Genomic DNA, 26,839 nt, shown 5'->3' on the forward strand with positions numbered 1-26,839 from the left:
CGAGGGAGGTGGAGAAGGAGATGATGGGGTAAAGAAAGAAGAAGGGGAAAAAAAAGGGTTTGATCACTTCAGGTTGCTTTAACTTGCATGGAGGTTGTCATGGAAACATGTCTGCCAGGTTAACATGGATAAAGCCTGAACACATGCCTTTTAATTGCCTTCAAGTTCAGAAACAGGGTGAAGTTTGCCGCAGAGAATGGCTCGCTGTTGGTGTAGTCGGGTTCTGGGACATGTTTAGGAAACTGATTCTGGAGTACCACACTCTAAATACCATCCCACCCCTCACACACACACACACACACACACACACACACACCACCACCACCACCACCACCAAAAGCAGTAACACCTCAAGGGGTTTAAGCAGAGCAGTAATTATAGAGGGGTTGGGGGATGGGTGATCGTGCAATTCAAAAGCTTAGAAACACTGATGAGGTTTGTGCAGGAAATCCACTTGATTTGTCTCAAACTAATTTCTGTAACCGCTTGGTGTCAGACAATAAAGTTGTTCTAATCTATTCTAAAGAATTTACCTTGCTGGCCTGCATTCATTGGACGTTATTTTAAATCAAGTGCAAATAATATTATTAATAAAAATAATAATGCACCCTCCAGTTCAACCCCAGCTACAAGCAATCATTTCCATATTAAAAGATACATTCGTGCAACAACCGGAGCCCACTGAGCTGAAAGCTGAATCTTAATTTTGATAAATGATTGAAACATATGACAGGGTATACACATTAATCCTGTGGAGGACATTCATTTTCCTATTACCATAATGTAAAGCACAACCACCCCATGATGAATGCAGCAATCAAATAATGGACGTGGAGAGGGGAGAGCAGGGGTAATAAGTGCGCTGCTCCCTACGACGGTCACTCATGGAGGGAGACTGATGGCAGATCTCTCTCTCTCCATCTCTCCTTTCGCCTTAGGGTGTGTGTGGAAAAATGCATTCAGTTTTACTAAAGAATCCCCCCCCCCCCCCCCCCCCCCCACACACACACACACACAACAGGTAAATATGGGGTCACAAACTGTTTTAAATAGGGAGTGATTAACAAAGGGGCTGATTGTGCACGGTCGCTGTCATATTTCATGAGGGGCATTTATTGCAGCCTGGCCTTTGAAGGGTGAGAGCTGTCAAGTGAGGATGGGGGGGTGGATGAGAGAGAAGGGGGAGGTGGACTTGGCCCACACCTGCATAACCGAGGAGGGAACACCTGTGCACCCTGCAGCTTGAACAAGGAGGCGGCTTCTCCAGGGGCGAAAGCTGATCGGGGACAGGCCTGAAGAGTTCTGCAGCTCCTAAAAGTCTTTAAAACCGCTTTACCCACCAAAAAAGAAGAAAAGGAAAAATAATGACGTCTGATTTTTTTTTTGCCATAATAACTACAAAAGAATTGACAAGAATGTGTGTGAGAGGAGCTCAGATGGTTGAGATGAATGAGGTTATTACAGGTTCATCACGATGAGTTTGCTGCCAGCTTTTCTTGTTTGTCTTGGAATGGGACATAAAAATGGAGAGTGCAACAACGGTAAGGTGTCTATTGATCATGCAACTATTAGTCCTGCAAATAAAGAGCAAAAACAGCAACTCAAAAAGATTTCACAGAACTGTTTGTGACTTGTAGAACACCAAGAATAAAGTCTTTGTAAAATAGTTTTAAACTTTTGATTTTAAACACAACATGGTTGTTGTTTAATTGTGAAATAAACAAAACAAGATACAGATTTAAGATCCAACTGTGCATGTTCAATTATGTTATTGTTAAAAAGGAGAACTCTCCCTACAAAACATCATGAAGTTTTACAAATTAACTGTTCTTTAAATAAATTACAACTTAAAATGCCATTTGAAGTTACTGAATTCCTTCAGTTTCTATAAACAAAACAAAGTGTTCCAGCAGGTGTGTGTTTTTAAACCATACTTGAGAAGAAATGCGTTCATTTAAACTTTAAAGTTCTAAATATCTGTGTGTGTGTGAGGTTAAAGTAAGAAAACGGCGAGAGAAGGGTAAAAAGGGCTGAGTGTGTGGGGTTCCTACCGCTGTAAGAGCCGAACACTGAGCTGACCGCGGAGGAAACAGCTGGCCGCTAATTAAAAAGCATATAAAGCCTCGCGCGCCACATGTAAACAGCGCGCGGACGTAGCAAAGCACTCCCGGAATTACACCAACAAACCTGTGGCTAATTTACATCTTCAGAGCTACGAATAAGAGCTGAGAAAGGAACGAGGAGCTCCCGGGCAGAAAAAAAAACTTACCACAGTTTAAAGTTGGGCAAAAATGGCAGGCAAGCTATATTTCCCTCCCGGCAAGTCAAAAGGGGGACACAGGTGAGAAGCCGTCGTCCTCTCTAAACTCGCGGAGACCTTCGCACGTGACCGTCCAAGTTCACCATGTCGAAGCGAAAAAGGCACAACAAGCTGCAGAGTAAATAAAAAAGCCTGAATATTCCTCTGCTGTCTGTCGGGAGACACACACACTCTCTCCTGCTGTCTGGCTCTCGTCAACGCCGCTGTTATTACTAATGCAACAGCGAGAAAAGCGGTACACTGAGTTCTGTTTGAATGACGCGCAATGCGAGGAAGAAGCGCCTTGTTTTTTTTTTTTTTTTCTTCCTTCGACTCAAACACTCGCCACGCTGCATCCCAGCAAGCAAGTATATTTGGGACTAGAAACCCCCCCTGGGGAGGCACTTGCTTGTGCGCGGAGGTGTGTGTTATTATTTTTGGGCGTACTGCGACCCCATGTGACGTCAGGGCCACCTGCTAAACAAGCGTAAACTGTTTTAAGAGAAAGAGAAAAGTTAGTTTCGTTTTTTGACAACTTGCTCGCGAGGCTTACTCGAGGTGGAATAACAGGAAGGTTCATTCGGAGGAGGAAATAAACGTGAAGGTTTCCTCAACCCTCCACGTGAACAGACTTCTCTGAGGCGAAACCTTCCGGTAATGTGGATAATCACCATTTATTCCACCTATATGAACCATTTCAGCTGGAAAAACAGTGCTTCTGACCACTGTCCTGACGCGGATTGCCCAAGTCCTCCGTAATGAAGCATTAGGAGTCGTGGGAATATTGACCAAGATGTAAATTAAAACGTGAAACAATTTGCAAATATGAAAAATATATATTAGTAACAACTTCAAACTGAGCCTCGAGCTCAACTAAAACACTTAATCTATTATTCTCTCATTTTTCCATATTAAATTAATAAAAAGCAGTTATTAAATATGCTTAATGTAGGCTTCAAATATTATCATTTTAAAATATTTACACGATATAACCAACTGTTTGAATAGTTTTATTTTTACTTCATTTATTCAAGTTTTCACCGTCATTTAGCTTGTTTATTCAAAGAACAGCATCAGTCTCATCTTTTCTACATCTGCTGCTGCGTTCATGAACAATTAATGAATGACAAGATCAAGTGTCCAAAGTAAATGTGGGGTCTATTTTTATGTCTGTGCATGAAAGGCTCAGCTTTTGTCTTTGATATTATAAATAAAAACATGCTCAATTATATTTGTTATTTATGACTGTGTAACTTCATTGTGTTTTATTTAATTTGATTAGATCCATCAAAGCGACACAATTTGAAGAATTATATGATTAAAATGATATAGTTATAAAGCACGAAGTAAGCAAAGAAGCGCGTTTTTTCACATAATATTAATATAAACAAAAATAATTTTATTAGATAAAGAAATAACTCCCAGTGTAGCATCCAGGATTCTTAAAATGTCCCAAATCTCTGATTTCCAAACAAAAAAAAGTTCGTGCTTGATAGGATTATTTATTTATTTATTCCTGATTTAAAACGTGAAGAAAGTTTACTAATAAACAGATATAGCGGTATTTATGTATTTGTTAATTTTGGGAATGTTGTGTGTTTGTGTTGCCAAATGACTTGAAACACAAGCTTTGGAGGAAACAGCGTCTGGAAAATAACGAAGAGTTCGCTTAAACGGAGAAAATGAACACATTGGAGATGTGGTGATATGCTGCCACCTAGCGGCCATCTTTTAAACAATACCTTACAAAATTACTGGAACCATGCACTTCAGAATAGAATAGAATACACTTTATTAATCCCACAGTGGGGAAATTCACTTGTTACAGCAGCACCAACACTTAAGAGAATAATGTGAAGAAAAATAATAACAAATGTACCAGTGGCGTGTCCAGATCTTTTAAAATGGGGTGTCCCACGTGAGGCACAACTTTGTGCATATGTGACACCAATGGTTATGCTTTTTTTGTGTTACCTCAAGCCTTTTGTGGACAATGAAAAGCCCATTTAAAGGGAATTCAGTGTGGTGGCACCTGGGATGGCCAATCAGATTCCAAGGGTGGCATGTGCTACCCCAGGCCACTCCCTGGACACGCCCCTGAGATGTACATGTATATACACCTAGGCAGTAGTCTAGGATTGTAAACTTCAACCACTAGGCGACGGTGGCACAGGAGTTAAGTGCTCGCCCCGTAATCTGAAGGTTGCAGGTTCGAGCCCCGCTCAGTATGTCGCTGTCATTGTGTCCTTGGGCAAGACACTTAACCCACATTGCCTGCTGGTGGTGGTCGGAGGGAACGGTGGCGCCAGTGCTCGGCAGCCTCGTCTCTGTCAGTGCGCCCCAGGGCAGCTGTGGCTACATTGTAGCTCATCCCCACCAGTGTGTGAATGGGTGAATGACTGTGCTGTCAAGCGCCTTGAGGGGTTCCAGGACTCTAGAAGGCGCTATATCAAATACAGGCCATTTACCAATTATTTACTAAAAGCCACAAATAACAAGTAAAAACGTGGGTTCCTACACTAGGGAAGGTAGCGTTATTCATATAGCACATTTCAAACACAGGGGAAATTTAATGTGCTTTACAGTTAGCATTAAAGGGCACGGCAACATACACGAGAACACAAATAAAAATATACACAGAATTTAGAGCTACAAGTAAAAGACAGAATTAAGGTTGAGCAATTACATCACAGATTACAGTGGAGATGATGCAGCATAAGAAACAATTCATCCAGAGGCTGATGAGTACATTAGGGTTTTAAGTTTTGATTTAAACAACACCAGAGTTTGGACAGATCTGAGGTCCTGGGGGAACTGATTCCATACATGAGTAGCATAGTAGCTAAAAGCATCTTCACCCTGTTTGGTTCTGACCCAAGGTACCAGCTGATTGTTTCCAAGGGATCTCAGAGCCCTATTTGGGTGTATGTACAGGAATGAGATCTGACATGTATTTTGGTCCCATGCCATTGAGTGATTTATAAACTAGTAGGAGCAGTTTGAAATCTGTTCTGTAGTTTACTGGTATGTTTACTGGTAACCAGCATGCTGCAAGAGACACAGACATACTATATAAATCTGGTATTGATCGAGTATTGAACACATATTACACATAAAGATATGGAACTTATTTGCATTGATGTAAAATTAATTTATAAAGAAACATTGAAACATTTTCATTTAAATCAGGTAAAAATCAGATCATCAAAACAAACAAAATACCCGGAAAATACACTTTAAGCAGGATGTTGACTTAATTGATACCATTCTCTTCTTTTATCTTTTAGTGCCATCTACTGATGCACTAGCTTCAGGGTTTTCAGTATTCAGAGTTTCATCTTTTTTTTTTTAAAGCTGTCCCTTAGTGGTTAATATGTGATATTTAACAGAGGTTAAAATGACATTCATGACTGAAAGAAACACTTAAATTCTTGGAGCTTTAAGGTTTATTTACAAGAAATTGTGACTTTGGAGCTTCAGTTACGTTCATTTTAATGAAGAACAACAGCATTGATGGTCATTCCCTGATTCATCCTAGTTCTGGGGGTGGGGTAGGTGTACACTCACAGAAAATATGAACACCTTTTGATGAGGAAATGCAACATTATAATGTTATTTTTTAATATTCTGCACGTCTGAATCTAGCAAATATGTTTGGAGCGAGTGACTGAAAGGGTAAATAGTCAGCCCTGTTTAGCTGTCCTATTAATAGGCCTGGCTCAGACTCGCTGTAACCGAACTCCATCTGTCAAGTCACGTCCTCTTCCTGCTCTCCCCTCCTGATACAGTATCACTGTAGCCAGGCTTAGGCCACTCCGCTGAGTGCCACCCCGCCAGCTAGACGCACAGTTGCCTCTCAGACCATGGAGGCCCTGTACGTGCAGCCCTATGAAGAGCCACGGGTGATGTCTGAGAATGAAGGAGATGGGAAAATAGGTAGTGAGCAAGACGACGAAGGATGTGAGGCCTTGTCTCTGGCAAGTTCCACCACGGAGGAGGAGACGGATGAGGACGCGGAACCAGAGCCCCCTCCGGTCCTCCGCAGGAAGGTTTCATTTGCAGATGCTTTCGGCCTGGACCTGGTTTCAGTTAAGGAGTTTGATAATGCAGAAGTGGCGGGGTCAGAGGTCATCTGGTGCAATGGAAGAAAGTTGACCCACACGTCTGAAGAGTTTTACCTTTCTTGCCTGTTTGTGGTCCCTGCATCCCTGGAGGAGCTGGAGCAGCGGCTAAACACACAGATGCTTGAGCTGGAGAGCATTGAGCTTCTCCCAGGCACCACCACCCTCCGTGGAAACATCAGGGTGCTCAACCTCTGCTATAACAAAAGTGTCTACGCCCGGGTGACTCTGGATTGCTGGAGGAGCTACTTTGACCTTCTGGCAGAGTACGTTCCTGGCTCCAGTGACATGAAAACCGACAGGTTTACCTTCAGGTACACTTTGGTTCCCCCCTTTAAGAAAGGGTCCACAAGATTAGAGTTTTGTCTCCGCTATGAAACTCCATTGGGCACTTTTTGGGCTAATAACCAAGAGATGAACTATGTGCTGTTCTGCCACCAAAAGGGACTAACTAAAGAGCATGTGGCCCAAGCAGAAGAGGGGGGCAGCAGCTACAGGAGCAAAAGGAGCTGTCTCAAGGCTAGGTGAGAAAATAGGAAGCAAGGAAGCTTCATTTTTCCTTTTTTTGATCTGAATGTAAAGGGTAAGAGAGAGTGAGCAATCTGTTTACCTTGTGCTGTTCTCCTCATTAACCAAAGGTGACAGTGATAAACTCTGCTGTCTGTTTACACTACAGTGTTATGTAACAACATAGAGAGGGGAGTTTGGCCTGAAGGACACATAATCCCCTTTTATGGTTCGACATCTGTGCAGGTTTCCATGACGTATTTCTGCAGCGTGGAGGAACGAGAAATGTTCCTCGTTGGTCACTCTCTGATAAAACGTGCTAGTTTTATGAATCATGCACAGGCGTTTCCAGGGGAGTTAAAGACCAGACTTTCTTTTCATTTCACTGTTTATTTGATCAACAGGAATGGAGATGCAGAGGAAAACACCAAGGACACAGTTAGCACAAATGTTGTTGCAGCAGGTGTGTATGAAACACTTTCACACCTGCATTCTGCACATCTGCATGCATGTGTCAGTTTTCCCTCCTTTGTTTGTTTCTATAGATGCGGAAGCAGCACATAAAGCAGAAAAGTCTGGAGGGGAAAGGGTGGACACTGCAGGAAAACCAGTTCATGTGGAAGAACAAAAACCTTGGGTGAGATTCTTAAGTTGGAAACATAATGACACATAAATGTGAACATGTTAGACTCAATAGTTAATTGAATTTTAATTTCAGACCACACAAAAAAAAAAAAACTAAATATCCCATCAAACATAGGTAGGGCGAAGAGATCCCCTATCTAACGGCTCTGATTCCCTTTGATGGAAAGATGTGGTGAAGTTGTTTAGTCTTGGGTCGATTGTTAATGTGCATGGAGAATGCAAACAAGATCACCGATGATTGATCGGTAGTAGTTAAATAGATTCTCCCATTTTAACCATTGTAAGGAATTTCAGATGTTAGAAGGGGATCTCTTCATCCTGACTGTACTCTGGTTGCATTTTACATCTGGAATCCAAAACGTGATTAAAACGATCACATTTGCATTTAGATTCAGATTCATTTATTAATGATCACACAACAAGTTGGTGGAATTTGTTTTCAGCACAGCATTTAGATTTAGATTACAACATTTAGACATTTTAAAGGCGTAGTTCACTTGTTTAATCTCTAAATTTGCAGTTGTACCAATGAATGCCTTGTGAGTCATCCTCTGAGGGGAATAGGTCAGATGCGCTTGTTTCAGGAAGTACAAGACACCTGGAGGAGGAAGTAGCTTCAGACAGCAGGATTTTTACATTTAGCCTCTGAGGGGCTTACTCTGTTTGCTTTGTTCTATCTCCACATAGAACACAAGCCTGGAGGAGTTCTGCTGTGTTGTGGAGTTGCTAATGCTAACAGTTAGCTTTGGCTGGCCGAGACGTTCTCTGCCGTTTCTTGGGCGCTAAACCAACAACAGCCTTCCCCATCGCAAGTCAATATGGGTGAATCAATGAATGTTAAGTGAAAGTGTGACGTAGATCTCAAGATTTTCAAATCCTTCTATTTTCTTTCAGAAGCTAATGCAGGAGATAGGTGTAGGAGACTATTTTCACGTTCAGCCTGCATGAAAAACTAATCAGAAATTGTAATAAACAAATGTTCAGTGAACCACACCTTTAACACATTTTTTCTGTTACTAAGATCTTATCATTTGACGGAAACCACTGCCAACTATTATACAGATGAAACACGGAGAATTATGTCGTGCAAAGTTCATTTATGTCAGTAATTCAACTTAAAAGGTCAAACTAATACAAGAGATAGACTCATTCCATGTAAAGCCAGATATTTCACGCCTTATTTGTGATAATGGTGATGATCATGGCTTACAGCTTATGAAACCCCTAAATTCAAAATCTGAGACAATTTGAATGTTGTGAAAAAGTTTAATCTTCTAAGCGTCACACTCTAATCAGCTGATTAATCTACCTGCAAAGGGTTCCTGAGCTTTTATAAGGGCTCTAAGTTTAAGATGAATTTCTGAAATAAACAGACTTTTGCACCATATCATCATGTTTAAGTTTCACCTGTTCAAGGCACTTTAACGCTAGACAACTCAACTGTAGTTAAAGTTAAGCAGCATGTTTTTGTAGGTGTGTGTTTGTGAGCGACAACAGAGCCGCAGATGCATATCTTACCTAAATATGTTGAGTTATTCTCTGGGAGATATGGAATGTCGGCTAACCTGACACTTGAGAAGAGGTCTAACATAGCTCACGTGCAAACATCCAATAATAGGTGGAACCTGTTCGTAAACATGCAGGAAAAACTGATGCTGATGTGAACCAAAATAGGGGTTTGAAGGGAAATTTCAGCTGGGTTGCCATGTGTTGCATCATGACAGCAATGGTACGTGTCAAAAAGTGTTCAGTAAATGCCAGAACTCTCTGGAAATTGTGGTGTTAAAGATTGACAACAAATAGGGCAGGCGGTTTTCTTTTTCAGATCAGCTTGACCTGTGACTTTTTTGGTCTTTTCAACAGGTGGAAAGTGTAAAAAGCCGCCGCAGAGCGACTCGTTTGGCTCGTGTGAACGACTACCTCCTCAAGACGAGGCCGCAACAGCCAAAGGCATGTTCACATGACTCGGCCCCGGGTCAAACGGTTTCCCAGCACACACCTGCTCCACGGGGTGACTCTATCCACAAATGTCAAAATATCCAATCGAGTGAGAGTCCTCAGGTACTCACCTATCATCAAATTCCTTTACTCACATTGGACTGGAACAACCACCCGCCTGGGAGTTCTGGGACTGCTGATGTAGATGACATCTTGACTGGGAGACCTAAAGTGACTTTGTCCAACCCGTCAAAAGAAAAATCAGTTAATGATATGTGGAAGAAAACTGATGAAAACAGCAGCAAAGGAACCTCTGTGAGTGACGTATGGCAGGTTTTTCTTAATGGGCCCAGCTGCAAGGACCGCTCTGACGTTCCCGAGTCAGAATGGCTCCAGACAGCAGCGTCGGTGTCTCCCTCGAATGATAAGGAGCCGCAAATTCAATATTCAGCAGAAAGTCGAGAGTTTCGAGATTTTCAGGCGAGGACAGATACACCCACTGCCTCACACACCTTCGCTGCGTGTCAACCGCTGTCAGGCTCTTGTGAACCATTGTCGGCCTTGAACAGTAAAGATTATCAGCCGGAGGAGGCATGTGTCAGCAGCCCGGGAGACGACAACACAGCAACACAAGATGCTTCCCAAAGGTCAGAGACAAACCCCGTAACAGACACTCCACTGGAATCTACTCTCAAGAGGGCAGCGTCTCTGTCCGATGACTCTGACAGTCCGGCTGAATGTCACAAGCACGAGGTCTGGGATCAGGAAAGTGAGGGAATAATAGCATCAGGAATAGGAGGAGATGAGCCCTTCACGTTGCACACAGCTGACTTGGTAACAAGCTCGGGGGAGTCACAGACAACAGACATGACAGCAATGCAGGAGTCGCACAATGCCAGCACTGTTGATAGGATCTCACAAGGAGCAAGGCAGGATGAGGGGCTTTCTTCCAACTGGGAGCGAGAGGTTACCGGCACTGCACACAATGCAGTGGATGACATGCTGGCATTTAGGGAGACAGTCAGACAGGAGACAAAGGATGGGGCGAGGTATGTCTTTTCTGCAGCCAGACAAGGAGTGGAGGAGGCAATCACGATGAACTATATGGAAAGCAAAGTCTCTAAAGAAGTGGAAATATTTGGCCTGAAGGAAACCATAAAATGTGTAGATGAAGTGCAGGGTAAGGAATTTGGGTGCTACCAAAATGGTGACCACCCCTGCCAAACATATGACCGAGTCAGTCTAACTAAAGGAGTTGAACACGGTCCAGAAAACAAAGCAGAAGAAAAAGAAGTTGTGGAAAATAGTGAGGAATTAGCACAGACAGATCAAAATGATGACCTGAAGTCTGAAACAGGACAGCAAGTATTAAATCAGTCAAGAGAGGAAAAAGCAATGGAGATAAAAGAAATAACCGCTTCAGCAAAAGTTACATCCATGGTGGATGCAACAGAATCAGAAAATGGTTCACAAATTATCCATGAAACACCAATAGCCTGTCCAATAGCCTGTCCGATGGGTAAATCCAACTCAAAGCACCTGGAAGTGGTTGAATTGAGATGGAATCACTCCCAGCAAGAGCTGAAGAGTCGAAAGGATGAAATAAGTTGTGAAATAAGTGCCGAAGAAGTTACAGCAAAGCAGAACGCTGCAAAGAGTGACACTTCAACAGAACGGCAACCTGAAGCATCAGGAGGAACAGAGGAAGATCTGAGTCGGGAACATGAAAGCATCAGTATTGGAAAGCTTAAAATAGAGGCAATAAGGGAGATGATGGGTAATGCAGAGAGCCCTCGGGGGGGAGGCGAGAACGCATGGAAGGAACAAGAATCGTCAGCAGAAGTTGAGAGCTCTCCATGTGGCGAACACAAAAAACTGTCAAATGGAGCAAAAGACCCCATTACAGCAGGAAACAGTGCTGCACTTGAAGAGGCACGGCTGGAAATGGATTTCATCGAAAGATTTGGAGAAAATCTGGCGACCAAGATTTGGGAGGGGGTCTTTGTTCAAGAACCTTCCAGTACACTCAAAAATACCGCTGATGAAGTGAGGATGAGGCTGACAGATACTACGCAAAGCTGCCATCTTCTCTTTGACGAAGATACTTTTGACTCAGGAGTGTTTTCCTTTACAGAATTACCCACAGATCCAAACTGGAGTATCAGTGAAGGCCTAGAGCCAACCATAGCGATAGAAAGCAACGAGTACCCTCCAAAACAGAGAAGTCAGTCCCTTAATGTGGCAGAGCAAAATATCTCTGAATTACACTCCGATTTGGATTCAAGTGCTCATCATAGCCCTGATCTCTCAGGCGCTTTAGCTGCTCGGAACGTTGAGCCATTGTTTGAATCCGCCCAAGCTTTCTTCTCTCCAAAGGATCAAGGGAACTGCTCCCAAATCAAAGCCAGATCAGTCACTCGCCTGGAAGCAGACGCCCAAATGGAAGACTATGTATTTGCTCGTAAAGACAGTTTGGATCGATCGTCCCAACAACTGCACCCCTCCTCCGAGAAGTTAAAACAGTCCGACGCCCTTTTATGGTGGACTGTATTATACACCATCAGCCACATAACCAGACTTCTAATCTGCACCCTGTTGGTCGGGGGGTTCTTTGTCGTCGTCTTCGTCTATGACTTCCCGGCATTCTTTGCTCTCTACATATTTTCAGTGTGTTGGTGGGTTTATACGTGGAAGAGACACCGGATGACGGTGGCCAATGGGATGACAGGATAAGCTTTTTTTCCCCAAATTACCGTAGTATTTTCAGAACATCAGTCCAGCAAATGATCTGCAATATATCCTGACTGTGTGTTCGTACGACCACAGTGTATTGCCGGCAGTGTGTGTGTGTGTGTGTGGTGGTGGTGGTGGTGGGGGGGGGGGGGGGGGGGGGGGGTTGTTTTTGCCTTTTTGATATTCCTACTCTTCCAGTAATTACTGCAAAAATAGCAAGCTTTTTGCAGCTTGTAACTCAATAAAGAAAAAAAAGGCGTCCATCTTTAGTGCTTTTCATCAATTTTGTTCTCACTGAAGCTTTGATCAATTCTTAGTTAGTGCTATAACATTTTTAATATGTTTGCCCATTCTAGTGGTAAATCTAGCCCTGATGTTGAACACATCTGTGAGGTGCAGTAAGGATGAAACAAGCTAACTGACTGATAATAATTGAGGCAACACTGTACAATAAGGGTCCTTTATTAAAGTGTGTTTTACCTTTAATCTCTGGAAATATCTATCAAAACTTTACTGAAAATGAATAAAATGATGCCCAGTGGTTGAAAAGTATTGGTGACTTTGAAACATATAACCCTAAAAATCGAATCTAAAGTAAATGGAGCACAGGTCTAATGTCTTTGGGGTTGCCACGTTAGACGCCGTGTTTCCATCTGGTCGGCTCTGTGTTCTGCGCCTGTCGATGATGTCACAGTAGATGAATGGCTGGGCATACAACTTACGGAAGTTGCATTATCACGTACGAAAACATTTAGGCAGTAGGAAGCACAAATTTAATAACAAAACTGCTAAACTCTTTACAAAATCTATGTGAAAGAACAGAATCGAAAAAGAGATGCAATGTATTTTTGGTTGAGAAAACTAGCATCAGCGTTGCATTCTCTTGATTGAACTAACTGAAGGACCATCAAAGTCTGAGGCGTCACGGCGAGGCAGCATGCTTTCTGCTCCACAGGTAAAAACATTTATCGTAATTTTTTTTAAACTAGCGACAGACACGGGGATATGGTGTAAATCTACCCTCAAATGCATGTACTGCCCCCTAGTGCTAGGAAAATACACACTAACTTTAACATTACTTAGTGCTTTGTTAAGCATTAACAACTGTTTAATAAAGGATTAACAACTGCTTAACCATATTGTGTAATGCATTAAGCAGATGCAACCCCTGGCCCTTTGTCCTAACATTAAGGACACTTAATAGTTAACAACACTGGGAACATTAATAAATGGAACCATTGTTTATTAATGCTTAGTAATGTACTAAGTAACGTTAATGAAGAGACCCTTATTGTGAAGTGTTACCATAACTGATTTACATTAGGAACTTAAGCATCAAACTCCAAATACAAGTGCAGATCACATTTGCGTTTATTACAGGATTCTCACAGAAGTTTTTGTGTATGTGTGTGTGCATTTGCTGTGTTTTATGGGCCCAATGTGACTTCACAATGTACCAAATAAACAAACACATAATCAAAATAAGCTTTCTGGGATTTTCTTCAACAAAGGAAATATTTGTGACACAAAAAGGTTTTTCATTTACGAGATATATACACCAATAGAGCTGTTTCAGGGAATGTTTTCTTGTTTAATTTGAATAGGTCGTACTTTTTAAAACAATGTTTATTTATTTATTTATTTATTTATTTTTGTTAATCTTCACTTTTGCAGAAAGTTTAAAAATGTTATGGAGCCTTTCTTCATGCTTTTGTTGACTGAAGGGGTGCTTTAATGTATTTTTTCAAAAATTAGAGGACCAACACATTAATTAACCATTTGTGTCTTTGCAGCATTTCTTCTAAAACAAAGTTTGAGGGCTCTGAAAGCTTTCTAAAACCAGACGTATTTTCATTTAAGTCCAGGTACTGCATGTGGCTGTCCTCACCCTCCCTCACCAGGACAACATGTCCCATAAACTGCAAAATTTGTTTAAGAATAGCTTAAAGAACAAGACAAAGTGCCCTAGACACAGAGCTGGTCTCGGTTTCCCCTCACTTTTATTTGATCCAACATCGGTGGGTTACACAGGGACATGCTGTTACGGTTGAGCCAGGAGAATTTTGGCAGAACAGAATGGACCGTCCCCGTCCTGCTGAGTGGTTTGTCTTGAGGAGACAAATCGATCTCTAGCTGAAGAATGATAAATGTGTAGTACACTGTCAAAAATCTTTAGAGTTTAAAATCTGAACATTTTAATAGTTCTGTCTCACTTTTTCAAAGATGTGTAGTTTTGAGTCTGTTTGTGATGAGCCGGCCTCTTGAGTGACACCGCACCTACGCAGGAGTTACTTGATCCCTTCGAGGGCATGTTGACCTTTTGTATGCTGGTTCGGTTTCATGCTGGCACTTTTATCTAGCTGGAAAAAGGCCAGAGTTGGCAGAGCAGAGGGCTACTCTTCATAGAGCACTGCTGTGAGCAGTCACAGTGCTAACCTGGCACGTCTACTATAACCATGTGCAGACAAGGGCAGTGATAGGAAGAAACTGAGAAACTGGGAAGAAATATAAATTCTGTGGTCACTCAGAGACTCGCGATTAACAGCTTTATGGTTATTTGTGCTGTAGGAAACACGTTTTCCCTGTGGAATTAAATTCTTTCTTTGCTGCCAACACTGGATGCCAAAAGTATGATTTGGGTGTAAAACAAATAAGATAAAAAGAAGGTTGCAAAATGCAATAAAACTGTCAAAATGTAAACTGTCAAGAAGTACAATGCATGTAAACATTAATATTTACAAAAGTCAAGGACCTTAAATGAATCAGTCCTGCACAAGAAAGCATCAAGAACACGCTGAGAGGACAGCAAGAGATATAGCCGACAAGTAGAGCAATAAAACCCTCATTAGAGGGTGGGTTTATTTTTTTTAGCAGGAACAGTTCTAATCGGGTTCATCTCAGGCTTCTGAGGATTCCTGAGGTGACCGTGGATATCCGACTCCCTGGATCGCACCCTGAACCTTGTGATAGATGACTAAAATGAGAATCTGTCATCACGCGTTGATGCCCTCCACATTCGTCCCCTCACGTTACAAAGTGTATACAGGATTATCTCCATGGGGTCTGGGGACCCACCATACTCGTGTGAGGTCAGGTGGATTTCTCTGCAAAGGTCGGACCGCTGGATGACTTTCAGATTATTAGGAGGCTAAGAAATAGGTCAGTTATTCAGTGGTGATAAAACCAGCGTTTGTCCATTAAGCTACATGAAAGAGGTCATAAAATTAGCTGGTCATGTGCGAATGCGTGCTATTATTTCCTGCGTACGTGTGAACGCGAGGGTGTGAGAGCAGGCACGCACGCATCATCATGTGAGCGACATTCTCATGAGTATGTTCCACTCGCATTCAACACAAGTCTCTGGAGTCCAATAACAGTCAACATAGCTTTGTTACGACAGCAGTAAATGTCTTTGCTCACAGCTGGATGCTGATAATTTGAGGAAATACAAATCACAACACATGGAAATATTTATTATTTATTCCTCACTGAAGAATATTGATGTTTCTGTTCCGGTATTTTTAAAATTTACAAAAGATGTTGACTTTTTTCCTCACAATTTTGACACCTTTTTGACTTCTAAGAAAAGAAAGTAAGAATTGTTTTTCTTTTTGTTTTTCTCTTCAGTGACCCGATCCTCTTCCATACTTCCTCGAGGGCTGGTATCTAGCATGTTTTAGTTGTCTCCCTGCTCCAACACAGTTGATTCACCTGTTCAGCAGCTCATCAAGCTCTGCAGCAGCCACCTGCTGATTAAAATCAGGTGTGTTGAAGCAGGGAAACAACTAAAACCTGCTGGACACCGACCCTCGGGGAAGGGAGTTGGCTATCCCTGATTTAAAGTGTAGGAAATAGCAGCCCATCTCTTTCAATGTGTGATACCACCATACTTCCAGCAGAGGTCAGTATGGTAACACTTTCCTAATGGATAGCACATTGTTCTGATTAATGCATAAAACATTTATGACTCTCTTAATTTAAAATTAAAAACTGAGTGCATGATGCTAAGGTTTAGAGGGAAATTATAAATAAATACAGTAGAAGAACCCAGGAAATGAACTAAAAGGGCTTCTTTTCTCCCAGAGAAAAAAATCACCTGCCAGTGGCATGCACTACTACTGACTGCAGGAGGGTGCACGAGGACAGAGTATGTGAATGAAGGAGAGCAGAGACTGAGGTAGTGCTGTGTTTGTGTGGCCTGAGGGGACCAGAGGAGCTCTGTTGACAGATTAGAGACCTGACAGACTGCATCGTCCACATTCTCACTGGACTGGGAACAACTTTTCCTTTTTCCTCCACTCTGCTTCAGGAGTCTCCCTGGTGGTGCTCAAGTGTCACCTGTCCGAGACCCCGGACCTTTGCCTGCCTCTTTCTTAAAGCAGCTCTTCAAGTCTCATCCACCTGCTTCACTGTGCATGCTCAGCACCTCCACACCCCCATATGCCCACAGGTTCCTGCATCACTGAGACAACTGGGCTCTCTGACATTGCTATTTGGCCTTTAAAAGTTGATGCACAAGGAGTTTCACAGTCATTCGTTTTTCATTTGGGATTGCACTGATTTGCTACCGCTGACCCAAGGCTGCAGGCTTTTTCTGTTTTTATGAGTTTGTTTTTCAGTGGCAGCGGTCCAACAGAAAGGTTGGGGTTTTGTCCCTCGGCTTTTCTGGTGAAATGCTTATGCCTAGAATGACAGAAAAAAAAGAGCCATGTCAATGTCTGAATGCAGTGGTAAATTAAAGTGAACAGTGAGATGTAGGTGCAGATTCCTATGTGAAACAGACTAAGTGCTTTTAGACGAGGGTTGAAACGTAAAAGTACAAATATGACATTGCTTCCATTTTCAATGATAAGTGCTATTAGCTAGAAATCTTTTCCAATTCTCTTTATTTTAAGCCTGCGGCCTTGTGCAAAGATGGGTGAAGATTGGCCTCTGAGTCGCAGTAACAACATGACAACCTTTAATCTCAAAAGCAGCTTTTTTGGGGCTGTAGAACTTAAAGGTATTGGTTCATCATCAACAATCCCATCCATGTAATGCAGTTTTTAACTTAAAATGCTTTCTACCCAACTCTTGTGTGGCTTTCAACAATGTAAACCTATGACAAAACCATTTTAAAGGATAAAGGCTTCAATAAATCTGCTGTGATCTCCATTACAGATGAAAGTTGAAAATATGCTCTATCTGCAAAGTTTGTTTCTCAGTAACTCAACTTAAAAGGTGAAACTAACAAAGGGGGGTGCAAAGGTTTGGGCAGCCGTGCTAATCTGAATGACTTTCCTGTATAAATTGTTGGTTGTTATGATAAAAAGTTTTCAGTTAAATATATCAAATAGGAGACCCACACACAGTGATATTTGAGAAGGGAAACAAAGTTTATAGGATTTACAGAAAGTGTTTAAACAAAATGAGGCAGGTGCACAAATTTAGGCACAACAAAAGATAAATGAACTCAATATTTATTAGATCCTCCTTTTGCAGAAATAACAGCCTCTAAACAAGTCTGGATTCTGGCTGAAGGTACTTTGGACCATTATTTTTTACAAGACGTCTAGCATTCAGGTTTGATGGCTTCTGAGCATGCACAGCTCTCTTTAACTCACACTACAGATTTTAAAATAACATTCAGGTCTGGGCACCGAGATGACCATTCCAGAATGTTCTTTTTGTTCCTCTGCATCAATGCCTTAGTAGAGGTTGTGCAGCATTGTCTTGTTGAAAGATCCAGCCACGGTGCAGCTTCAGCTTTGTCATTGATTCCTGTACAATGGTCTCCAGAATCTGCTGATATTGAGTGGAATCCATGTGTCCATCAAACCTGATTCCCAGTCCCTGCACTGGCCACACAAACCTACAGCATGATGGAACCACCACCATGTTTTACTTTAGGTAGCAGGTGTTTTTCTTGGAATGCTGTGCTCTTTTCCCTCCACATGACACCCCTTGTTATGCCAAATAACTCAGTTTTAGTTTCATCAGTCCACAGCACCTTATTCCAAAGCTGGCTTGTCCCATTGTGCTTCAGCATACCTCAAGCAGCTCTGTTTGTGCTGTGGGTAGAGAAAAGGCTTCCTCTGCATCACTCTCACATGCAGCATCTCCTTGAGTAAAGTGCGCTAAATAGTTGAACGATGCACAGCGACTCCATGTGCAGCAGGATGATGTTGTAGGTCTTTGGTGCTGGTCTGTGGGTTGACTCTGACTAATGTCACCATTCACTTCTGTGTATCAGAGATGTTTCTTGCTTTACCACTTGGAGCCTTAACTTGAACTGTGTTGTGGTTTCCTCCTTCTTCCAGCTCTTGGGGAGTACTGACGCTTTTTTTCTCCTCTCCCTCCCTGCTTTTCCCAAGGCTCTTTGTGTCCTGTCTGCCTGTGCACGGCACTTTCTGCATTTTTACTGGAAACTGGAAATTATTAAACATGGATCTGGTCAGTTGGTCTTTCAATGCGATTGACAAAATCTTTTCAACGATGAGAATGGGAGAAGGGGCTCCCGGATGCCCCTCTGGAACAGAGCCAGCTGGGTATATCATGGACTCCTGGAAACAGTGGAACTTGATCTGCTTGTCTCAACTGTCAGTAGAAGATTCTGAAGATGTCTGGATATTCATCGTGTTAGTGTCGGGATTCCTGCTGTTTGGCCTGACTGTTTACCTGGCTTACCGGAAAATTAACAAGCCTTCGAGGAATATTGGCTCAATCCCGGAACTCAGGGATGGAATGCCGTCGTCGTCTTCCTCCGCTTATCTGGGTGCGGGTCGTGGAGGCAGCATCCCAATTAGGGAGCTCCAGACCGTCCTCCCCCCGGCCACCTCCACCAGCTCCTCCGTCAGGACCCCAAGGCGTTCCCGGACCAGATTGGAGATGTAACCTCTCCAACATGTCCTGGGTCGACCCGGGGGCCTCCTGCCGGCAGGACATGCCCAAAACATCTTCCCAGGGAGGTGTCCAGGAGACATCCTGACCAGATGCCCAAACCACCTCAACTGACTTCTTTCGATCCAGAGGAGCAACGGTTCTACTCCGAGTCCCTCCCGAATGTCCGAGCTCCTCACCCTATCTCTAAGGCTGAGCCCGGCCACCCTACGGAGGAAACTCATTTCGGCCGCTTGTATCCGCAATCTCGTTCTTTCGGTCATTACCCAAAGCTCATGACCATAGGTGAGGATTGTAACATAGATCGACCGGTAAATCGAGGGCCTGGCTTTCTGGCTCAGCTCCCTCTTCACCATGATAGATAGGCGCAGTGTCCGCATCACTGCAGATACTGAACCAATCCGCCTGTCAATCTCCCGATCCCTCCTACCCTCACTCGTGAACAAGACCCCGAGATACTTAAACTCCTCCACTTGAGGTAGGACCTCTCCCCCGACCCGCAGTTGGCAAGCCACTCTTTTCCGGTCGAGAACCATGTTCTCAGATTTGGAGGTGCTGATCCTCATCCCAGCCGCTTCACACTCGGCCACGAACCTACCCAGCAAGAGCTGAAGGTCAGAGCTGGATGCCGCTAGGAGGACCACATCATCAGCAAAAAGCAGACGAGATACTCCTGCCACCAAACTCGACAAATTCCACACCACGGCTGCGCCTAGAAATTCTGTCCATAAAGGTAATGAACAGAACCAGTGAGGGCAGCCCTGGCGGAGTCCAACCCTCACCGAGAACAGGTCAGACTTACTACTGGCTATGCAGACCAAACTCACGCTCCTCTGGTAAAGGGACTGAATGGCCCTTAACAGAAAGCCACCCACCCAATACTCCTGGAGCGTCCCCCACAGGGTGCACCTGGGGACACGGTCATAAGCCTTCTCCAAATCCACAAACACATGTGGATTGGTTGGGCAAACTCCCATGCCCCCACCATCACCCTTGCAAGGGTATAGAGCTGGTCCACAGTTCCACGGCCAAGACGAAAACCACATTGCTCCTCCTCAATCTGAGATTCAACTATCGATCGGACCCTCCTCTCCAGTATCTTGGAGTAGACCTTTCCATGGAGGCTGAGGAGTGTGATCCCCCTATAGTTGGAACACACCTTCAGGTCACCCTTCTTAAAGATGGGGACCACCACCCCAGTCTGCCACTCCACAGGAACTGCCCCTGATGACCACGCAATGTTGCAGAGATGAGTCAACCACGACAGCCCTACAACATCCATAGCCTTGAGATACCCAGGACGAATCTCATCCACCCCCGGGGCTCTGCCGCTGTGTAGTTGTTTGACTACCTCAGCAATTTCTGCCCCCAAGATTGGACAGTCCATCCCCAGGTCTCCCGGCTCTGGTTCCTCCTCAGAATGCGCGTAGGTGGGATTGAGGAGCTCCTCAAAGTATTACTTCCACTGTCCAACTATAGCCCCAGTTGACGTCAGCAGCTCCCCATCCCCACTGTAAACAGTGTGAGCGAGTTGCTGCCTTCCTCTCCTGCGGCGCCGGACAATTTGCCAGAACCTCTTTGGAGCCAATCAATAGTCTTTCTCCATCGCCTCACCAAACTTCTCCCACGCCTGAGATTTTGCCTCGGCAACTGCCACTGCTGCACCCCGCTTGGCTATCCGGTACCTGTCTGCTGGCTCCGGAGACCCACAGACCAGCAACACCTTGTAGGCCTCCTTTTTCAGCCTGATGGCTCCCCGAACCTCTGGTGTCCACCAGCGGGTACGGGGGTTGCCACCACGACTGGCACTGGCCACCTTGCGACCACAGCTAGCAATAGCCACCTCAACAATCGCAGAGTGGAACAAGGCCCACTCGGAGTCAATGTCCCCCACTGCTCTCGTGATGCGGTCAAAGCTCTGCAGGAGGTGGGAGTTGAAGACTGCCTTGACAGGTTCTTCTGCCAGGCGTTCCCAGCAGACCCTCACTATGTGTTTGGGTCTGCCAGGTCTACGCGGCATCTTCCCCTGCCATCTGATCCAACTCACCACCAGGTGGTGATCAGTTGACATTTCCGCTCCTCTCTTCACTCGGGTGTCCAAAACATATGGCCGCAGGTCAGATGATACGACTACAAAGTCTATCATCAACCTGCGACCTAAGCTGCCCTGGTGCCAAGTGCATCCTTATGTTTGAACATGGTGTTCGTTATGGCCAAACTGTGGCTTGCACAGAAGTCCAATAACGAAACACCACTCGAGTTCAGATCAGGCGGGCCGTTGCTCCCAATCACACCCCTCCAGGTCATGCTGTTATTGCCCACGTGAGCATTGAAGTCCCCCAGCAGGACAATGGAGTCCCCTGATGGAGCTAGCACTCGTCCCAGGGACTCCAAAAAGGGTGGGTACTCTGAACTGATATTTGGCCCATAAGCACAAACAACAGTCAGGTCCCATTCCCCGACCAGAAGGAGCAGGGAAGCTACCCTCTCGTCCCCCGGGGTAAACCCCAACATACAGGCAGAGAGTCTTGGGGCTAACAAAAAGCCAACCCCAGCCCTCCACCTCTCACCCGGAGCAACTCTTGCAAAGGAGAGTGTCCACCCCCTCTCAAGGACTTGGGTTCCAGAGCCAATGCTATGTGTCGAGATGATGGATGGAATGCATCGTGCTGCAAACTCACAGAACTCTATGGCAGAGAGGAAATTATCTCTGCCTGTACCCAAAACAATTCTTGCTATCTGAAGGCTGATTCATGCTTCTCCGTCTGCGTCAGTGCGGAGACACGCAACGCCATTATCCGTCCTTGCGTAGGGCTCCGGCAGGCACGCAAGTACGTACGGAGACGAGCCCACTTTTTTAAACATCCGTCGAACGAGACCGATTACGCAAGCTTGTGATTGGTCAGGACGCCGCTGTTGTTTACAGCGCCGCCATTGCACCCTCAAAAACAAAGAGAGCCGAGGATAACTAGTGGCAGACATGTAGAAGCTTGAAGAATACCTCGCGAAAAAACTCTAAAAATATGAACGTTTAATTCCCCCGTGACTGGAGGAGTGAAAAGATGCTCAGCAAGCGTTTTATTTGTGGACAGAAATGACAGAAAACGTGGGTTTAGAGGTGGGGAGCGCATGAAGAGGTGGAGGAGAATGAGAGACAAATATTTCTGTGTTAAAAAGTCTCTTACATACACAAAAAACACAATATAAACACACTATCTTGGACCGATACATGACAGGATACCACAGAACAGCGCTACGCCCTCTGGTGTCCTGCCGGGCAATTGCTTTGCAACACTCTCCAGGAGACGGAGAAGTATGAGAGCAAAACGCTTCCATCAATCCATGCGTGTCTGTCCCTTGCGGAGCTGACGGAGAAGCATGAACCAGGCTTGAATCTGGTGCCCTTGAAGCCTGTGAGGCTGAAGTGTAAACTCCCCTCAGAAGAAATGTGGAATGCTGCTGTTGCTATGGAAACTCTTTCTACCTATCCCAGCCTGGGCGGGACTGTGACCGGTGATGGCCGTGGAACCATCTCTAGGATTCAATGTGCTCTCTAACCCAATTATCTCCCACCCCTGTCCAAACGGAGGAGGTGAGCGCTGCTCTTGCGGCTGCGCACTCTGAAGTGAGGAGAGTCCCAGAACCTTCCATCCCCACCTAGTGGACACTTATGTTGTGTATCGTCTGAAGTCTGTGTGCATATCTGTCTGGGGTGCTTTTTTTGCATAGCAAAGCTATCCTCTCTGTCGGGGGTAACTCTGAAGTGCCTGTTTTTCCCCTCCCCATGACTCTATCCTCATATAAACCCTCTTGATCTATAACGGTAGCGCGGCTCGTGTTGCGAATGACCACAGTCAACAATTCTTGTTATGTGTCTATGTATGTATGTCTGATCTTGGAATTGTCTGTACTGAAACAATTGAATTTCCCTCTGGGATTAATAAAGTATTTTTGAACTGAATTGAACTGTCTTCCATTTTGTCATTATGTTCCTAACTGTGGAAACAGACAGCTAAAATCTCTGAGACAGCTTTTTGTATTCCATAATCAGGTAAAACCCCAGTACTTTATTTCTCTATCATGAACCTAACCTTTTGTCATCTAATGATTTTGGCTTTTTTCTCTTTCTGCTTCATGATAATGGCTGGTAAACATGGCTGTATTTGTCTTTTTGTCACCAATGCCTGCAGCTTGCAGTTGCATTTCCATGTTGACTCAAGTGTAGCAGTAAGTGGTGACTGTGTCCAGTGGGAGACATCCTTTATTTTAGGCTTTGACTTTGATTATACCTTTTCTTTTTTCTTTTTATATTAAATCTGCACAATCTATAAAATTTAAGCTTTAAATTGAAGAAATAGGCCTAACATAACTAATCACTTCTAATTTTATTTGATTTTATTGAATTGGTTTAATAAAGCTTCAGGTTTTTTTTTTTTACAACATTTGTTTTTGCAGGATTTCTGTCAAGCTCTTTAGGAACCATAGCTGACTGACACCTGACTGAATGTAGCTGACAGTAAAATATACCAAGACTCCCAAGCACTTGTAACTTGGTCACAAGCATAGCTCAAAGCTTAGCAAGATGGCTTCTTGTTATTTTGATGCTGTGCAATTTTATGTCTTGGATCCGGATGACTTGAAATATAAGTCATGCATCTCATTGGCTGCTAATTACACAGAAATTCTCTGTCGTTTTCTGCAGTCATTAAAACGCTCCTTATTGCTTCACTTACATTTGCAGAACTACCCAAAGATGACAGGGATGTTTGTCATCTTTATGGCTGTCAGTTTGGCTTTTTCGTAATCCCAACGAGGAGGTGCAAGAAAGAAATGAGGAGGAAGATGATCAGGACAGAATGAGTCTATCTCATACAGATGTAACTCAAAAACTTTTACACAATATTATAATTTTTCCAGTTATACGTGTATTAGCCGCTTGGGACATGCCACTGCCATAACAATCAAGCTAATTTCTTTAAGGTTTCCCTGATTAAATATGTGAAAGTCATGGTTGGCTTTAAATCAGTGTCATTCTTTTCATACAATGAACTCAAGAAAAACTTTTTTTAGACTATTTACTCGAATTCAGCCATGATTGTGAACGTTGTTTTTATTTGACATGGGTCAACTTTACTGAAAACCATTTTTTAATGATCATCTCTGATTCTAATCAATCACCCTGAGTTTTTCATGCTGGCAGAACATGAAAAAAGTCACCAGCACTAGCTTTCGATAGAATATCGACGGTGAAATTCTAGGATTGGAAAAGCCTGACAGATCTACCTCACGATGGCACTTAATGTTCATGGACTCACCCATCTTGACTTGTGATGGGGAAGGCCGCTGATGATTTAGTGTCCAGGAAACAGCAGAGAATCTCTTGGCTAGTAGAATTCTAATTGCTAGCATTAGCAACTTCACCACAAAGCAGAACTCCTCCAGGCTTGTGGCATTTGTGGAAATTAAACATCAAATGGTAAATAAATGGCCTGTATTTGATATAGCACCTTCTAGAGTCCTAGAACCCCCCAAGGCGCTTTACAACACAATCAGTCATTCACCCATTCACACACACATTCACACACTGGTGGGGATGAGCTACAATGTAGCCACAGCTGCCCTGGGGCGCACTGACAGAGGCGAGGCTGCCAAGCACTGGCGCCACCGGTCCCTCCGACCACCACCAGCAGGCAACGTGGGTTAAGTGTCTTGCCCAAGGACACAACAACAGCGACAGACTGAGCGGGGCTCGAACCTGCAACCTTCCGATTACGGGGCAAGCACTTAACTCCTGTGCCACCGTCAACGTGGCAAGTCAGCAGTAGAGTCGTGTTGCTGTTAGCTGATCAGATGCCCGATGTCCAGTTATCAGCAAAAAAAAAAAAAAAAAAAAAAGACTCAAAATCCTTCCGCCGTCAGCTTAACTCTGATCTGGCCTACTTCTAGTTCCTGGAACAGGTGCAGCGCAGCGGCGGCCCACACCCCCACTACCAGAGACCACTGCAAATGGATTCAAAATATGAGTAAGGCTGATCTTTAAAACAGGCTAAATCTAATTCAGAAACACATTTTCATTTTCAAGAGAGACCTGTGACTTATTCATGCAATGAATTCATAACATTGTCTTCAAACAGAAAAGGCTATCTTTGCATGAACACTCATAATGAGTTTAATTTCTTTGGATAGTAAGCTCTAATTAGCTGGAATGTGTATTATTTACACCACCAAAGTTTGAGAGTGGACTGTGTAGTGTGAGATTCACGCTGTGTAAATTTAATGCTGAATAAAAAGCGAGGATGTTCTGGTTAACCAGTCAGATGGCTGTGGAGACAACATTATTAAAATGTAGAGGAAAGCAGAGAGGCTGGGAGGATAAAAGAAGCAAAAAAGGTTAAGAAAAGATTTGGTAAATAATATCCTATGTGGCAATCAGCAGATCTTTAAGACGGGCCTCAGTCAATCTGTCTGCATGCCATTTACAGCACAGTCCTGACCTAAATGTCAGCGCAACATGAGGCAAAATCAGATTACGCTCCCTGTCTGTCTGCCTCTCTTTAGATCTGTCATGGTCTGCGAGTTTCCTGTCATAGTTTATGGCTTCTTCCTTTTGACCTTATTCTTCAATCAAACCAGACCATTTTCACATCATGGAAGCTGCAAAACATTTGTCTGGTGTCAACCCAAGTGCTGCTATTTCCTGTAGCTGTTGTTCATATATTCACTCACAAACATACGGTCCAAACATAGTTCCTAAAACAATAACCAGTTGTACAAAATGCCCAATTAAAGGATTTAGCATTATTTAGAGCTGTATATTGCACTTGTTGAACTGATGATGTGAAACTGCTGTGTAGCTTCATCTGGGTTGTACCCACTGAGGGACAAAGACAAACCAAAGCACCGAGCTTTGGTTAAAAGCTTTGCGCTTAATCTGCTAAAACGACTGTTTAAATGTCAGACAAATGCACATCTTCTGTAAACGGTGTTATCTGTTGGCTTTCACTTGAGTTTCTGATTTGTGAAAAAAAAAGTCATCTCTGTAGGTGTTCTCAGGATGTTGATCGTTACTTCAACTGATGAGTGGTAGACGTTGAACGTCTGTACCAGATGATCTTTGGTGTTCAGCTATCAAGTCAAAGTCTTTAAGATTACCAAAAGCAACAAGGGCAGGCCAAGGTCAATAAGTGAGCTTAACCTGCACATCTGGCCTTAGTTTCCAGTGTTCCATACCTCCATATTAGATCTTTCTCTCTGTTGTCCATAGGCGTCATTTTAACCGGGGACGCCGGGGACATGTCCCCGGCAAAATTTGTGATGGGCAGCTGTGTCCCCCCCACTTTCAAAAAAGCCTGCTGATGAGGATTTTTGTTTTACCAGCTCAGGTCTCATGGGGGGATTCAACACCCACACTTTTCCAGCTGTTTGCTAACCTCCACACCAGTCTGGTTTCTTTAGGTCGCACTCACTCTGTTTGCCTCATCTCCTTCTTCCTCTCCCGCTTCTGACAGCCGATGTCGGGTTTCAAGGAGAGCAGGAGAGGGAGGGACGGAAGAGCTCGACTGAATTCATAATTTTACATCTTGACATTAGCTGTACAAAGTCTGAGTTTGATAAAGTGAAGAACAACCATTTGCAGAGGTTTATAACAGGCGCGGCGCCAGGTTTTCATTTTTGGGTGGGCCACGGTAATTTTGGACGGACCTTAATAAGCAGTGAC

The 26,839-nt window shown here is 43.8% G+C and overlaps 2 protein-coding genes across 5 annotated transcripts in view; one reads left to right on the forward strand and one right to left on the reverse strand.

The window, feature by feature from the left end:
• foxp2 (forkhead box P2) overlaps positions 1–2,870 on the reverse strand; it is a 116,675-nt gene extending 113,805 nt beyond the window's left edge. For 2 of the 4 annotated variants that reach the window (XM_015957454.3, XM_015957436.3), the window contains exon 1: positions 2,270–2,870. The gene's annotated coding sequence lies outside the window, so the exon portion shown is untranslated. Of the gene's footprint in view, positions 1–1,203; positions 2,244–2,269 lie in introns of those variants that run through there. The other 2 variants (XM_015957462.3, XM_070549026.1) reach the window with 2 other exon arrangements.
• A 2,906-nt stretch (positions 2,871–5,776) lies between these two features.
• Positions 5,777–12,373, forward strand: ppp1r3aa (protein phosphatase 1, regulatory subunit 3Aa). Its single transcript, XM_015957423.3, has 4 exons — positions 5,777–6,944; positions 7,332–7,390; positions 7,473–7,564; positions 9,436–12,373. The coding sequence occupies exons 1-4, from the start codon at positions 6,163–6,165 to the stop codon at positions 12,241–12,243; spliced, it is 3,741 nt and encodes a 1,246-aa protein (XP_015812909.1). The 5' UTR covers positions 5,777–6,162; the 3' UTR covers positions 12,244–12,373.
• The last annotated feature ends 14,466 nt before the right edge of the window (positions 12,374–26,839 follow it).

The sequence above is a fragment of the Nothobranchius furzeri genome, chromosome 1 (genome assembly GCF_043380555.1).
Source record: "Nothobranchius furzeri strain GRZ-AD chromosome 1, NfurGRZ-RIMD1, whole genome shotgun sequence".
NCBI classification, from domain to species: domain Eukaryota; kingdom Metazoa; phylum Chordata; class Actinopteri; order Cyprinodontiformes; family Nothobranchiidae; genus Nothobranchius; species Nothobranchius furzeri.